General features: G+C 47.2%; 3 protein-coding genes across 3 annotated transcripts; 2 read left to right on the top strand and 1 right to left on the bottom strand.

The window, feature by feature from the left end:
* Positions 1–629: 629 nt before the first annotated feature.
* JR316_0012466 (Casein kinase I isoform epsilon) lies at positions 630–2,093 on the top strand (the record flags this gene model as incomplete). Its single annotated transcript, XM_047898091.1, has 4 exons — positions 630–693; positions 776–1,074; positions 1,186–1,417; positions 1,546–2,093. The coding sequence occupies 4 exons, from the start codon at positions 630–632 to the stop codon at positions 2,091–2,093; spliced, it is 1,143 nt and encodes a 380-aa protein (XP_047742980.1).
* A 3,391-nt stretch (positions 2,094–5,484) lies between these two features.
* On the bottom strand, positions 5,485–6,949 carry JR316_0012465 (uncharacterized protein; the record flags this gene model as incomplete). The annotated part of the gene is made up of 7 exons (XM_047898090.1): positions 5,485–5,763; positions 5,842–5,962; positions 6,240–6,373; positions 6,455–6,495; positions 6,553–6,746; positions 6,812–6,831; positions 6,890–6,949. The coding sequence occupies 7 exons, from the start codon at positions 6,947–6,949 to the stop codon at positions 5,485–5,487; spliced, it is 849 nt and encodes a 282-aa protein (XP_047742979.1).
* Positions 6,950–8,753: 1,804 nt separating this feature from the next.
* On the top strand, positions 8,754–10,440 carry JR316_0012464 (Chromatin modification-related protein EAF3; the record flags this gene model as incomplete). Its single annotated transcript, XM_047898089.1, has 7 exons — positions 8,754–8,941; positions 8,999–9,230; positions 9,355–9,453; positions 9,536–9,618; positions 9,710–9,921; positions 10,103–10,187; positions 10,356–10,440. The coding sequence occupies 7 exons, from the start codon at positions 8,754–8,756 to the stop codon at positions 10,438–10,440; spliced, it is 984 nt and encodes a 327-aa protein (XP_047742978.1).
* Positions 10,441–16,422: the final 5,982 nt, after the last annotated feature.

Genomic DNA, 16,422 nt, shown 5'->3' with positions numbered 1-16,422 from the left:
GATGAGTGTAGCCGGTCCAGGCACCCCGCATGGGGGGTTACGGTACGGTCTAATATAACCTGAGGAGACCTGAGGCACATCGACTTGGCAGGTTCGCTGCGTAGGATGTACATTGTAAATGTGATGGGTACCAGACGGAATCGAGCCTGCCAGTGCACCTGTGACACTGGTGTAGCAGTAGTAGGTCCATGACAGGAGACGGGGCGACTCGGAATGCGGCTGTCTGACAAAGTTGAAGCTCAGCGGTGACCGGTGAAGGGCATCTTGCGCTGCATACGATGTGAGCAGGCCAGACTTGGATATCGATAGCTCACTAGCACTGCACTCATCACTCGTCGAGTTTAAAACCCAGCCAGCATCTCTGTTTCAAGATTAGAGTGCCACAGTGAAGGACGCCGAGAAGCCGGCAGGCTGACAAAGACACGCGTTTGTTGGGCAGCCTCGTGGTTGATATTTTCCGTGTCTTGTTTTTCTTTTCCTTCGTGCCCACCACGCCACGCCCCTTTATTGTCGATTTGACCTATCGTGCCGGCATATCGCTTCTCACACACCAGCCACCACCGCCAGCCACCACCTTTGCCACCGTCCAGCACCAGCACGATAGCCATAGCCATAGCGGAGTGTGAGCCATGGACTATACGACTTTTGCTGGGAAATACCGTCTCGAGGAGGAAATCGCGAACGGCGGATGTGGTTAGTCAGCCTTCCTCTTCCCTCCCTCTTTCCCCTCCCCCTCTTCCCCATCCCCTTCCCATCAAACTAACCCATCCCACAGGGACAGTCTTCCTCGGCGTGCACACCGTCGCCGGCAAAGAAGTAGCCATCAAACTCGAGCCCGCCACCACCCCCGGCTCCACCCCCAGCAGCACCCGCAACACGCCCCTCAAGCAGGAATCCAAGCTCTACAAAACGCTCATGGGCGGCACAGGCATCCCCTGGATCATGTGGTCCGGCCGCCAGGGCGATTATAATGTTATGATTATTGATCTTTTGGGACCGTCCTTGGAGGATTTGTTTAAGAGGTGTAATAGGCATTTTTCGTTGAAGACTGTGTTGCTTTTGGCGGATCAGTTGGTGTGTGGATGTTCTTTTTTTTGTGTATTTTTTTCGTACTTTTATTTTGTGGCGCGTACCACCCCGCGCTCAACCTCTTTCGGACACCTCAACTAACCCCCCGGTTCCCAGATATCCCGCATCGAATTCATCCACACAAACTCCATCGTCCACCGCGACATCAAACCAGCCAACTTCGTCATGGGCACAGGCAAAGCGGCGCACATGGTCAACGTCATCGATTTCGGCCTCGCCAAGCGCTTCCGCGACGCGCGCACATCGGCGCATATCCCGTACAAGCAGGACGATGTGCATGGGGTTGGGACGTCGCTTTTTGCGGCGATCAATACGCATTTGGGTGTTGGTGCGTTGCGTTTGCTTTTTTTTTTTCTTTGGTCTTTTTTGGGGGAGTTTTTTTGGGGAGATTTTTTTTATATTTTGATTTGGTATGTCTTTTGGTGGATGGAATAATAAACTGACTTTTGTATACAGAATCATCACGGCGCGACGACCTCGAGTCACTCGCATACATGCTCATCTACTTCCTGCGCGGCACCCTACCCTGGCGCAAACTCCGCGCACCAACCACCCCTCCCCCCCTCTCCCTCCCCTCCTCTCCCTCCCTCACCCCCTCCGGCGCCGCCGCCCTCCAAAACCAGCACCAAAACACCTACAACCCCGTCTCCGCGACCTGGGACCTCATCCGCGACGCGAAAATCGCACACGAGCCGACATTGACGGCGGGATTGCCGCCGGAGTTTGATGTGCTGTATAGGTATGCGCGGGGGTTGGAGTTTGATGATTTGCCGGATTATGAGGGGTTGAGGGCGCTTTTTAGGGGGTTGGCGGGGAGGGTGGGTGTGGATTATGATGGGGTTTTTGATTGGAGTGTTAAGGGCCCTGGGGAGGGGAAGGAGGGGGGAGGAGGGGAGGAGGGGAAAGCGGAGGCTGAGAGAGAGGGGAAGGGAGAGACGCATGGGAGGGGTACGGGTGCGGGGGGGAGGAGGTATTGTGAGGCGTGTAATGCGCGGAGGAGGTAGAGTGGCTCGTGCGTGTGCGTGTGCGTGTGGATATGTGGATGTCCGTGCGTGTGCGTGTGTGTGTGAGAGGATAGCCCTCCCCCTCCTCTTCCTCCCTCCTCTCCTTTGACTCGCTTCTTGCTTCATATATGGGCCGTGTTTACAACAACGACAACAACGACAAGACAACCACAGCGATAGCGACTGCGATGACTATGACGTACGACTGGGACTATGACCATGACTATGACCTACCATCGATCAATCGATCGTCCTATCATCGATCATCGAGGGCAAAGTCGGAAGTCGAAGTCGGGAGTTCTTTGGTTGTTGGTCATATCCACTTCTATGTCTATGTCGTTGTTGTTGGGTGTGTCGTTGGTCGGGTTTATTGGCCACGTCGTTGGTTATGTTGTTGGCTGCGTTGTTGGTCATGTTCATTTCGTTGGTCGCGTCGTTGGTCGCGTCGACGTCGTCTTCCGATTTTCTACCCCGTACCCCCAAGTCCCAAGTTTCAAGTCTCAAGTCCCAAGTTCCAAGTCTCAAGGCGGATGCCACTGCGCCCTGATGCTGATGATGCTGATGACGAACACGCAAATTTGCAAATTTGCATATCCCACTTTGATACTCGGTACGATGGAGTCGATGCGATGGAGTCGATGCGATGACTCGATGCGATGGAGTCGATGCGATGAACTCGATGCGATGACTCGATGCGATGGAGTCGATGCGATGGACTCAGCGTGAAGAGTTCAACATGATGGGTTCAACATGATGGACTCGATACGATGGACTCGGCGTGAAGAGTTCAATATGAAGCATTCGATATGAAACATTCGATATAAAGCTTTCAACATGAAGCATTCGACACGACGGATTCGACATGACGCATTCGATTACGAGTTTTGGGAACTTTGGAATTGGGAGTTTTGGAGTCTTGGAGTCTTGGAATTGGGAGTTTTTGGAGTTTTTGGAGTTTTATGGGCGTCAGTTTGGAGTTGGGGCTTTCAGGAGTTTGGGGCCTATGAGGACCTGGAGGAGGCGAGGATGAGGACTCGATTCAGGACTCGGTTCAGGACTCGACTTAGGACTCGATTCAGGACTCGGTTCAGGACTCAGTTCAGGACAAAGGACGGTCTGGCTCGATTCAGGACAAAGGACGGTCTGACTCGTCGGTTTACTTTTTGGTGAGTTTTTTTTTCTTCTTTTTTCTTCTTTTTTTTTCCCTTTTCTTTTTCTTTTTCTTTTCTTTTTTTCCCTTTTCTTTTTCTTTTCTTCTTTGGGTTTTGCGTTTGGGATGGTGGAGTGTAGATGCTGATACTGATGCTGACCAATTTTTTTTTCAAGTTTAGGATGTAGATTCTTTTTGACTCTCGAGGAATTTTTAGAATTTGGGGTTTGGAGTTACTTTGCTTTTTGCTCTTTTGCTCTGTGCTTGGTTGCTTGCTTCGTCCTACACAGTTATATCCATGCCCAGTCTACACGGTGCATCTGCGCCTACACCTGCACCTACATCCCGCATTTATGCATTTTATCCACGCATCCCTTTTATCCACGCATCCACTCATCCAGGCTTGCTCGCTTCTATACGCACCTCCCCTGCATTCTTTCTGCATTTTTACGTTTGGTCACACATTCGCATCGGCATCCACCCACGCGCATCCGCATACACATCGCCATCGGTACCGTCGCCTGCTTCTGATTCTGCTTGGGCATCTGCTACGTCACTACCTACGCTTGCGCGCTTGAACATCCACTTTTCCACTTAACTTTCATGCACTCGCACTCGCACTCGCACTTGAACTTGGACTTTTCACGTTCACGTTCACGTTCACATCCACGTTCGCATCTACAACTTGCACTTGCACTTTCATACTACATCCTGTTCACATCCATTTCCATATCCACGCCCACTTCCACATCCACTTTCACATCCACATCCACACTTGCACATCCACACTTTGCACATCCACACTTTGCACATCCACACCCCGTATCGCACATCCACACCCCGTATCGCACATTAACATTCCACTCACGCACCACCCTTGCACATCCACATCCCACATGCCTTCACGCACTGCCCACATCATATCCCATATCCCACATCCCCCATCTCACATTCCATATCCCATGCACTGCCCACATCCCACATCCCACATGCACATTCCACATCCACGTATTCGCACATCACCATCACCATTAACAAAACATCAACACAACAAAAAATGATTCTACATCTCTCCATCCTCCATCCTACATCCACATCCTCCATCTCTCCATCCTCCATCCTATATCCTCCATCCTCCATCCTACATCCTACATCCTATATCTCTCCATCCTACATTCACATTCACATTCACATTCACATTCTAAGTTCTACGTTTCACGTTCTATATCTGCACATAAAAACCCCAACACCAACACCCGCTTTCTCTCGCTTTGCACGTTGCTTTCTTGATTGCTTTCTTTCTTCTCTTTCTTTTTCTCTCTTTTTCTCTTTTGTCTTTTTGTCCTTGGTCTTTTATCTTTTGTGTCGTAATATCTTCTATTTTTCTTTTTCTTTTTATCTGGTTTTTTGTCTAATGAAATTTTTTTTTGGCTCGGAGGTTTTGCGTGGTCTTTTTGGCTTTTTGCATTGGCTTTTTGCATTGGCTTTTTTTGCATTGGATTTTCGGCATTGGCTTCTTGCATTGGATTTTGCATATTGTCTTTTGCATTGCATTGGATTCTGTTATTGGATTTTTTGCGTTTTGCCATCATCCATCATCCACCCACACCGAACATCGAGCATCGAGCATAACCACAGGATTCCTTCTACCTTCCTTCTTTCTACATTCTACATTTTATATTCTACTTCTTACGTGCTTCTTACATACTTCTTACATGCTTTTTTTGTCACTTTTTTTTTAACTTTCTTCTGTTGCGTTTTTTGTTTATTTCTTCTAAAGCGTTTTTTTTTCTACATGCGCTTTTTGCGAGGATTATGTTTGTATGATTTTTTTTTATGTTTGTATGTATGTCTTGTAATAATACCACAAACACACCCACCAGTACACAACATATCAAATGTCGATTTTGTAGAATATCGCGGGAGGCGACCCGAACATCTAAAAAATCCTCCCTGACGAGTGGCTGAGACACTCACACAGCCGCTCTGTTATACATTTCCTTTATAGCTTTTCTATTCGAGATATAACATAAAGTTGATAAACATGTAGATACAGTGTCTCAATACTTGAATTTTTATTTTCGAAGCTAAATATCGACGACTTGGATAAAAGAAAATCTAACAAAACGTATGTACAACTCGGATTCTGCCGCGCAGAAAAACATCGTCAACAACATACCTAATTTACCCATGCCTACGATCAGTAATGGGGTTTTGGTTTAAATCTGACTATTATCTTCTTTAAACAGCGGTTGAAATATGCTGGCTACTCGACTCGTCGTTTTCGCTCGTGCGACTTGCTTGAACGATGTCGGACTCGGCCCCCATTGTACTATTGTGCAAAGCGTCACCATATCGGGCGGAAAGAGAGATCATAGTACAGGTATCGTCATTCAACGGCGACTCTGAATCTTTCCCTTTTGCTGGGTATCTGACCTCAAGATCCGCGCAGTCCGCGAAGCTCGTGAGTGATGTTAGAGAGCTGCTAGCACTGCGCAGGTGTAAAATGAGATGACATCCCTAACGCAACCAAAAAAGAGAGAGAACTTTGAGTGAGCCTGGACGTATTACTGGGATTATTCAGTGAAAGAGACGTACGGCGTAGCTGTAGAAAGCGCCGAGCCAGAACTGCAGCAAATCAACGTAGGGGAATGTGCTGGGCCCGCCACATGATACCACCAGGTCCGCAGCGTTGATAGCTGTATTAAATTGATTCATACTGTGATAAGACGATTTGCGAGACAGTTAGGAAAAAAACTATAGTGTACCTATACATCCAACAAAATATGCCACTCCCTCGCCGACAAAAAACGAGAACATGGATCCGATCTGAAGTGATCTAAGTTCCCGTACGCTCTCCACGAATTTGTACAGGGTTAGACCGAGATACATCATGTTCACAATCATAAAGCCGATCCTTGTCGAAAAGGTATTTCATGTCAGAACAAACGTGACGTGCATATGAAAGGAAGGAGGGAAAGGGGTACTCTACATACACGGCTATCTTGATCATTCCTATCTTTTTGAAGTTGATGGAGGGCACCACACAGCCAGCAATCGCGTCAAATGGTGGGGGCGCCGGAACAGGTCTGGAGAGGCGGAAGCAGTACACGGTAACAGGGATGACAACCTGTATTTTAAAAGGGGTTTGTTTAGAAGACAGTTAATTTCAGTGAAGGTTATTTGAAAGCCGAAATGGAATAGGACGAACACAGGCTGCGACGAGCCAGATGAATATTACTGTAACACCAACTGGTAAAAAGACGCATCAGTTGGGCGCTTTGAATGGAGCTGTGGGGGCGGCGTTACCGGATTTTTGAGCCCTGTAGAGAGCGCGTATGCGAAGGATCATGAGTATGTCTACGAGAATCCACAGTACGACTGGGCCTATAGCTTGCAGCGGAGGAAAGCTCGTGCAAGACTGTGTGATATCGAGTGAGAATTCGTCATAGCGAAAATGGAAATCACCCTCACGAGAGCTGAAAGCTTGTTTCCATGGGTGACTGGTACATTGTACATTAATGTCAAAACCACTGTATTGGTCGTCATCAAGAGAAGTATAGCGTACGGTGAATTATGTTCTGGTACCTACGCCAAGCAACATGGGTAAATACGAAATGGTAGTAAAACTGACGAAAATGCTCACATCAACCAAAGAGGTGCGTAATATCTCAATGAGACGTACAGCACCTTGGGCACTGTCCATCGTGTTTTCCATACAAGTTCAACCTATATCACATTGCAGTTCCAGGTGAGTCGACTGCCAATGATCCATGACTCTACCAGCGATGCGACTCGTTACTGACCTCCTGATCAAAGCAGGTTATAATATCATAAACAAGCCATGTCAAGCTCGCCACTAATCTCAGATAATAGATGAGTATGCAAAATCAAACTTCTTATATGGACTCATAGGCGTGTACCTGCATTGAAATTGACTCTATGATTTATAGACGCAAGTTGGATATACGCTTGTATGACTGCCTCTGGGTTGGAAATGGCGCCTGCAGGGATGGACATGGCTAAAACCACTATGCAGAGATGATTTCAGAGCAATCGATATCTCCTGTTCGGATAGTTTTATGCGATATGGCCGTCCCGAATTTGTAAAGGAAGAAAGCCATTTTCAGGTACTTCGTACACACGCCGTGGGCGTTTATAGAGATATCATCAGTGCACGGAAATAAAAGTATGGGTTTTTATCAAACCTAGATGATGCTAGGAGTGTTTAATCGGACAAGAAAACGGATCGATGATGAAGGGTGGTAGGTGCTATCATGTCAGATCACCTCGAATGGTATAGCAAGGGCTAACCAGGATGTGGTGGGGCGTGTGGAAATGACAACGCGAAGTGGCTTTGCCTGTCATAATTGGAGAAGTACCGTGTCCTTTCATCGAGAGCCATAGTATATGTTAATTTTGAAGAAAATACGGTTGGCAGATAATCATGATGATGCGCGCCTGATGCCAGTCCACGGTCACATTTTCTCAATGAACTGGCGGGTTTAAACGCTGGGGTGTAATCTGAGGTAGGAAGGTATGGGAAGGGCCGTGCAGCTATATCAACTGATTTCAAGAATAAAATCAGGAAGTACATATCAAGTCACTTACATGTAAGAATAACGGTGATGAAGCTGGTTATGCATAGAAATTTTAAGGAATGTCAGACAAGTCCCAATTTGCCGGCTCCAGTTTTCAGCCCTTTCGCGCTGCGGAGTTGATTTTTCCCAATATGAGTAAGTATTTTAGGATTCAGGAAGAGGGCGTACCCAAAAGCATACCGACGTTCATCACAATTGTCTGTGATGATCTTCAATGAAGTGGAGGTTAAAGAATATATCTCCCACGAATTTGTACTTCGATGACTCTGTTTCGTTCTCCGCCGGGACACTCCCGAACACCTGGTTGGCGGAATACCACCAGAATACAGCAGAGTTCTGCCACTAACAACCCTTGCATTCGTTGACTCGGACTGCCATTAATCACCCACACACTTGCACAGATAAAACGCCATACTACACATACGCAACGCAACGCGACGTTAGTAAAACAAAGGCGCAAATCATCAAAAAGTCCTTTCAACGGTGACACACAAAAACGTAAACCCGCGCGACAATTTATTTGTTCCACGCCACAGAAGGTTTTCGACCGACGGGTCTTTCATCTTCGCGTCTCTCTCTCTCTCTCTCGCCAACTCAATTTTTTTGTGTTTTTCGTTTTTGGGCAAAGGGAAACAAGGTCTGACAAGGAGCGTTTCTGGTTGTGATTGTAAATCAAGCTGTCTACGACTGCGACTATAACTACGGCTGGACGTTGAAGCTGAAGATTATATTGAAGATTGGACACCGGACGTCGAGCATCGAACAGTGACCGGAATCCGTCGAGCATCGAGCATCGAGCAGCGAGCAGCGAGCAGCGAACCGCCGTCCGACCCGACTACGTGACCGCCGACCCGCACCGTGACGGCATCTCTGAATCACTCACCTTCCTCACTCACCTTCACCACCACCATGTCCACGACATCCTCCACCGCCCAACCCATCTTCAACGCCCAAGAGCGCGTGCTGTGCTACCACGGCCCGCTCATCTACGAAGCCAAAGTCCTCAAAACGAAAACTTTCGACGCGGCCTCGCCTAGTCCTACCACGGGCGTTGCGGGCCCGCATTATTTGGTACATTATAAAGGGTGGAAGCAGACGTACGTGTGTTTTACTTTTTTTCGGTTTTTAGGCTTTCTTAACACCCCCCTCCACAGCTGGGATGAATGGGTACCCTCCACCCGCCTCCTCAAGCTCACCGAAGCGAACCTCGCAACGCAGAAGAGCCTGCAGCAGGCGAACCCGGGCAACATCCACGGCGGCTCGACGGCCTCCAAGGCGCAGAACAAGTCGGCGGCTGGTGGTGGTGCTGGGAGTAAGGATAATGTCAGTACGAGGGCAGTGACGAGGAAGGATGGGACGCGCGGGACGAAGAGGGCGCGGGAGGAGGTGAGTGTGCTGCTTTTTTTTGCGGTTTGGGTGGGAGTTTGGCTTTGGAGGGTTCTGTGGTTCTTTATGGGGCGTCTTGCGTTTTTTGTTCTGTGACTGACTGGATGCCCTCTTTCATGCTCAGGATGACAGCAACAAAAAAATCGACATGAAACTCAACGTGCCAGAAGCTCTCAAATCCGTACTAGTAGACGACTGGGAAGCAGTGACAAAAAACAACCAGGTGCGCAGCTTAGCAACTTACGAACGACTATCGTCTAACGAACACAATACAAATACATGTATATATGTAAACTTGAATATAGCTGGTGACACTACCTCGCGAGCCGAATGTCGTACAGGTTCTCGCTGACTTTGCGGAGTATGTGAAGACGACGAAGCCGCCTCAGTAAGCCGCGTTTACTTCCCATTCATTCAGGCTGTGCACTTCTCATAATCGTCCTTCCACCACCTCCCTCCCTGTTATCGCTCGCTTCCAGTCTAAAAGAACCAACGCTCGTAATCCAAACCGTAATCGAAGGCCTCCAAATCTACTTTGACAAAGCGCTCGGAAGCACGCTTCTCTACCGCTTCGAGCGGGTCCAGTACGCGAATGTCCGGAGGGAGTATTGGACGGGTCCGAAGGTTATTGTGGGGCAGGAGAAGGAGATGAGTTGCATTTATGGCGCGGAGCATTTGTTGAGGATGTTGGGTACGTCTGCGTTGTTTTTTTTTTGGGTTTGCTCTCCTTCCTTGGTCGCTCGTCCCTTCGTACCGGTGTCGCCGTTGAACCCCGACTGCGGGCTGATTCTAGTCCCCTCTCTTACGTCTCCTCATCTTTTTACCCGTCGTTTTGTGAATATCTGACTTATAACTATTCATATACGTTACAGTGAGCCTGCCACAAATGATAGCAGCTACGTCACTCGACTCGGAGTCTGTCATTCTCATCCGCGATTATGCGAATGAATTGATGGCGTAAGTTTATCTTTTCCTTTTCCATTTCCTCATTTACCCATATTTCGTATTTGCATCCCATTTCCCATTTCTCTTCTATCTATCCATTCCTTCACTCGTTGATTCATCTTCACCTTCATTTCCCCTATTTGCCCATATCCCATATCGACTAACACATGCTTATTCTAGATACATGGTGCGCGAGAAGGATAGACTGTTTTTGAAGCAGTATCAGAATGCTGCGCTGGATTATCAGAATCTATCTAGAGCATGATATTGCTCCTTTCCTCTTCTTCGCTCCCAACCCATCCCGACTTCCCTTCTCTATGTAGTCTTGTCTACGTACGTACTTATCCTTGTTTTTCTTTGTTCAGTTTATGTAACCGCTTCTTCGTTTTGCCGTTAGCTTTAGCTTTAGCCTTAGCGTCTTTTCTTGTCTTTTTCTGCTTGTTCTTGTTTCTCTTTTTTTATTCACTTTCTTTTCTTTCTTTCCTTTCATTGTGTCATTACTGAATTCCCAACATCAATATCATCAATATTATACGCATGCAATTCACTTGAAGTCTGCTTCAAGTTAAAAGTCGGAATCTCCGTCCTCATCTTTTCCTTTCTTGTCTTTTGTTGCGGTTGCGGGTGTGTTTGTGTTTAAGAGACGTAGGAAGGTACGTACGCTTTTTTGCGAATCTACGTTCGTGCGACAAGCTGATACTCAGACGCTCAGTGCGACAAGTTGATACTCAGACGTCTTAGAGTTTACAGTCCAGTGTCGCATTCCATCAACCTGGGCCTGGTTATCATACATCGGTGAATCACTACATCACTGCATCACTGATGTATCAAAAAGTTTCATTTACGTATGCAAACCTCAGCGCCAATGTCAGTTCGCGGGTCCTGGGTTCTGGCCCGTCTTGGAGCCTCACTTGGTCAGCCAGCGGCGGACCCTGGTAAGTACTTCTTGTTATGTTATACCTTTTCATTTTTCTCGTTTCTGTCCAGATCAGCAATCATCCGGCCCCGGCGCATTATCATTATTAATTACCACTGGCAGCGCATGTCTCTCTATCCACCTGTTCCTCGGACCTCGTTACATGCACTCGCATTGAAGGAGTTTCAAAGCCAGCGAGGACCGCCCTTCTCTTTTATGTACATTCATATACATCTGGCCCCGGTAAGTTGAATTATGTACATAGTTATCTCGAGCCAATCACCGCTCCCCCTGGTCCCTTTCCCCTCCTTCACATTCACATCATAGCAATCGCAATAGCTTAACCCCGACCTCGACACCCACATTAATATCCTTTTCTGGCCCCCAGATCGTCCGTCCAGATCCACCCATTCATTCAGCCCACAAAGCGGCCGAATGAACCTGCCCAGCCCAAGGATTGCACTTGCAGTTACAGGTAAGTATAGGCATACGTAGCCACCAGCACCAGTCTGCCAGAACCAGAGGTTTTCCCGAGCCGCCGCCGCCGCCGCGCTCCATATATCATACCTTTAAGCACATATATAAAGCCCGAGACCCAACCCAACCCAGGACCGACCAGCGTTGTAATTTGAGCAAGGGTCTTATAATTACCCTATTTTATATTACATACAACGGTACACCCTCGAGAGCCCTTTCCCTTTGCGCGGGATGCGACAACCCTCCAGGAACTAGGAAACGACAAAAAAAACTCCGCGGGGCTCTCGATCTCTGTCCCATCCCATCCTATCCTGTTCTATCCGTTGTCAAGCCTGGGAGGGTACGTTTTTACCGTTTTTACCGTGCTTATTCAGTGAGTTGCTTCTCCTTTCTCCTTTTTTTTGCGTTTTTGTCGTTTGTCGCGTTTGTCGATATGTTGGGAAATGTCATGTATACGCGGATCCCTATACATATCAGAGGCGGTGTCCCCGTATCTTGTTTCCCCTCTTTCTCTCCCTTACCCTCTTGCCACTCCATTGCTTTGTTCATTCCGTCTGCTCTTCCCTTTCTTCCTTCTTTGTGTTGTATCATTGACTTCGACCCGCAAAAGAACTCGCTTTCGCTTTCGCTTGACGCAAAAGTTTCCAAGTTCCAACTTATATCAGAGAGGGGAGGGATAGGATTAGGATTTAGCGCTAGGAATGGAGGCCTCGACGAACTCGTTCTTTACAGTGTATACCGACAGCCAACTGCAAATGTGCGTGTTTCTACTTTCTCTCGTCATCCTCCCCCCACCCCCGCCCCCACACACGCTCCATCTCTGCCTCTGTCTCTCGTCATCGTTATCATGGTTACTTACGAAGTGTGGGGTATAGTATTAGGTATACTGTCGCTGGTCAGCACCCTCACGCCTAATTCTGAAACTCTCACTAACATTGACGCGTTTCGTTGGACGCGTGTATCTCTACAGGCACATGTAACTATCTTTTTCCGCACTATGAGATTCACGGAAAGGTGCTGATGAACCGTGATACATCGCACAGATATTCTGTCCGTGTATGATTTTCTGCTATTGTGAGTACTACCGCATCACTTTGTCAATAACCACTTATGTATAAATGACGTTGTTCCTGACTAGACTCGATAAAGAAATCCGCTATGCAAGTGTCAACCTTCCCCAAACCACCCGCACATGCAATGCAACGCGGGTCGTCGTCGTTCTCATCAAACACACACACTAACCCTGTCCTGTTTGCCCACAGATCTACCGCTCGCGCTGGAACACCCTCAAAATCCTCTACCTCATCTGCCGCTTCTGCCCGCTCCTCGCCTGGCCCCTCTCCCTCTGGACATTCATCTTCCGCACCAGTGGCACGGTGTGTATGTTTAATGCGGTGTGGCAGCAGCTTTTTGTGATTTTTTTGGTATGTGTTTGGTTTTCTCTTCCCCTTCCCTTTCTATTCCACACTCCAGTCCTGTCCTCCATCACCATCAATATCAAAACTAACCTGCTCATTTCCATGGGGTTGCACATATATCTACATCATATCTTTGCGTATTACTTGCCCATCCCCCTCCCAGCAATTCACCCCGCACTGCGTCCTCGTCCTCCGCGCATGGACATTCAGCGGCCGCACAAAACTCACTCTCTCCTTCCTCCTAACCTGCCTCGCCTGTTGCCTGAGCGTCGAGATCTGGGCGTTCACGGCTGTGGTCCAGAATATCAAGTTTTATAAGCCCATTGAGAAGCCGGGGTGTTTTCAGACTTATCCGCTTAATAAGTCGACGATTTTGGTGAGTTGAAGTTTTCTTTATCACTGTTGAAATTTCCCCATCTACTCTTGCTCTTGAACCACCGCCTTTCTCTAAATCGTAATCGTTTGCTGACCGGAGTACATGCTCAATCTCGCATTTGCACTTGCATTTTTGTTGTCGTTATACAGGGTAACGTCGTAAGTTGGCCGAGTCCGGATTGAATATTGGAATGATGAGAATCGGCAAATTGATTATTTTTTTGTTCTGGTTGGTTAGATGTCCGGGATGTTAGTTGATGCAGCTGGATTACTCGTGATTGTCGTGGTGCGTTTCACATTTTTGTCCCTCTGTTACATGCGAACCCGTTTTCCTGACTTTGCGTGACAATTTCTTTGCTTTTGCTTTCCGCAGTATTGTTACCGAACGGGCATTGTATACGGACAGCTCGGCAAGCTCTTTCTACGACAATGTGAGTAGTTCTGTTGTATTATGCTGTATTGTGGTAGTGGTAGTGGTACCATCCCAAGTACCAAGTACCAAGCGTGACGGATGTTGAATGGTGATTCATGATTGATCCTATCTATACAACAGGCCTTGTATTCTTCATGTCGATGTTGGGAATTTACATTTTAGCTCTCATCTTATTTTTCGAGTTAGTATCTACTATTTAATCCCTACCCTGTTGGCTAATTTTGTGCAATTCAGGCCTACGGAAGGACTGGGTGGTATATCATACGTCAACGTTGTCATGCTTCCTAATATCTTGGTAAGAAAAATTAGTCTGTCTTTTTTTCTTTTTGAAATGGTTAGCTTACTCGTGAACGTGAATTATAGGCATGTCGATTGTACGTGTCCACTTCCACTACTTATCATCATCATCAAAATATTTATATTTGACATCCTTTTCTATTTTTTTGCCATTTTTTGCAGCATAATCCAACTCCGAGAACATTCAGGTGGCGGTCAAACCAAAACACAGCAGCTCCGCCTCGTATCGAAACAGATTCGGCGGGATATCCTTTTAGACGAAAGTGCGGAAAGTGCTGCGAAAATTCCAGCGGATAGTTATCCTTCCTCCCCTCCTTCCTCTCCTTCCTCTCCAGCTTGAGGCCTAAGGCCTGAGGGAGTGAGCTTAGAGATACCGTCTCTAAACTCTGCGTATGCGTCTGCGCCGCCTCGGCCCGTTTTCGACTCTGTTCAGAACGATTCGCATATAGCCTTGCTATACATGGACATGGACACGGACATTTAAAAAATTCTCGTTACGACTTCTTTCAGACTTCGGACATTTGCCCATTATCGACAGAATTGTACGTGAGCCTGTTCAAATATATTGAAAAATATGCGAATTGTTTTGGGAGCAGTGACTGATGATGATGTTATCTGCAGGATAGGCTATGCGGTTGCGAGTGCATGCTGTAAATCCTACTCTTACACCCACGATCCACGACCACGATCCACGCCCACGATCCACAGACCAAACCGGCCAGTTACGAGGGGGTTACGACGCCACCACGCCACCACTCAGCCACACCGAATTCGGTCCTTCTCGAATCTTCACGTACTACACTCAACACGCAACGCCCACCGGCCCTGCGTTGGGGGTTGGGATGGTGGGTTGGGCTTAGCGTTGGTTATTATCTACCTCCCTACCCTCCCTCCCTACCCTACCCTCTTTGTCTCGCTGTCGAGTTCGAGGTTCGACTTCGGGCCCCGACGGCTTGATCAGTGAAGTCGGAGTTGTCCCACCCCTGATAACTGAACAGACTTGGCGATGGTTACAATATCTATTTATCTACGCCATCATTGTCGTTACTCTGCACTTGTGAATGTGGCAGGTCCGAAACCGAAAATGTTAGTACTTTCGAAGTTCCTAATTTCTAATTCAGTCGATACTCTTTAGAATTTAAAGTTTAGGGTATGTATGTACACATCTTCTATAGAAGAACTGAACATGAACATGTACATGAAACGTTGTTCTGGGGTTTTGTTTTAAACATCATGTGGCGGTCGTACACATTGTACAAGTCCGAGTGACGATGCAGATTGAAGATCGCAGATTGCAGGTTTACAACGCTGTTCTGAAGGTCAAACCGGTTGTTCCCTCGTAAGTTATAACTTATAAACTCAAAAACACTCAGCGTTGTCGGTGTCGGTACTTACAGTTACTACTGACGCAACCGAGAAAGCCTGTAGTTTGGACTCATGCAAGTGAATTTGAACATTTATGTATGTATGTACATTCTTGTTTCTCAGTGTCGCAATATTCCCATTGGGGAATCTGTATCTGCCCTCCTCGAGTCCTCAAGTCCTCGACACCTCATGCACACTATCCCCTGACGCTAGTTGTGGGGAATGGCTACCATTTCATGACATTGTCAAGGTATTAACTCCCAATGTCTGCTCGAGCCTCGTAGGGCGTCTAGTTCGTGGGTCGCGACTCGTCACTAGGCGGCCTACGCCCCATATCCTTTTCCCCATCCGGGTAGACGAGGGATTAATGCGTATTAGGAATTCGATGATGAGGAGCGATTCCGAATAAGTAAGCTGAATGCAACCTACTTTGCGGCCTTGATCCCTGGATTCACAGTGAGATGCGGAGTAGTAGTGTAACCATCGACGATTATATTGGGGGAAGTAATATTAGTAGCGCTGCCAGACTATGTCTGAATAAAAAGGTACAGAAACATAGCTCCTATTAATATTTACAGGAAGTTCCAGTTCTACGTTTAGGCTCACTCTCAACTTTTCAGAACACATAAGCAGGTGATTGACCTGTATTTCAAATTTTCAATTGCATCTGGATGGTGTTTCACCACATAACTTAACCTAACTGCTTATGTGGGTACCTGATCCTATTCTCGTAATTCAGTTCGTGTAGAACTAAATAGTACATACTTGCGTTTTTCTTCTTTGGTCTTGTAACCGTTTCAATAATCGAATGTTCTTGCCAGTCATGGTGTCCCTCCTGTTGCATGTATACATTGTTAAGTTACATCTTGACCATAAGTTATCGCACTGGCTTGCTCCTCGAGTCCTCGTAGTCCAAAAATAATCTCCACTATAGAGTACCGACCCTTAACTATTAATAGGTGCTCC

The sequence above is a fragment of the Psilocybe cubensis genome, chromosome 12 (assembly GCF_017499595.1).
Source record: "Psilocybe cubensis strain MGC-MH-2018 chromosome 12, whole genome shotgun sequence".
NCBI lineage: Eukaryota > Fungi > Basidiomycota > Agaricomycetes > Agaricales > Agrocybaceae > Psilocybe > Psilocybe cubensis.
This window is presented reverse-complemented; position numbering and strand designations above follow the sequence as displayed.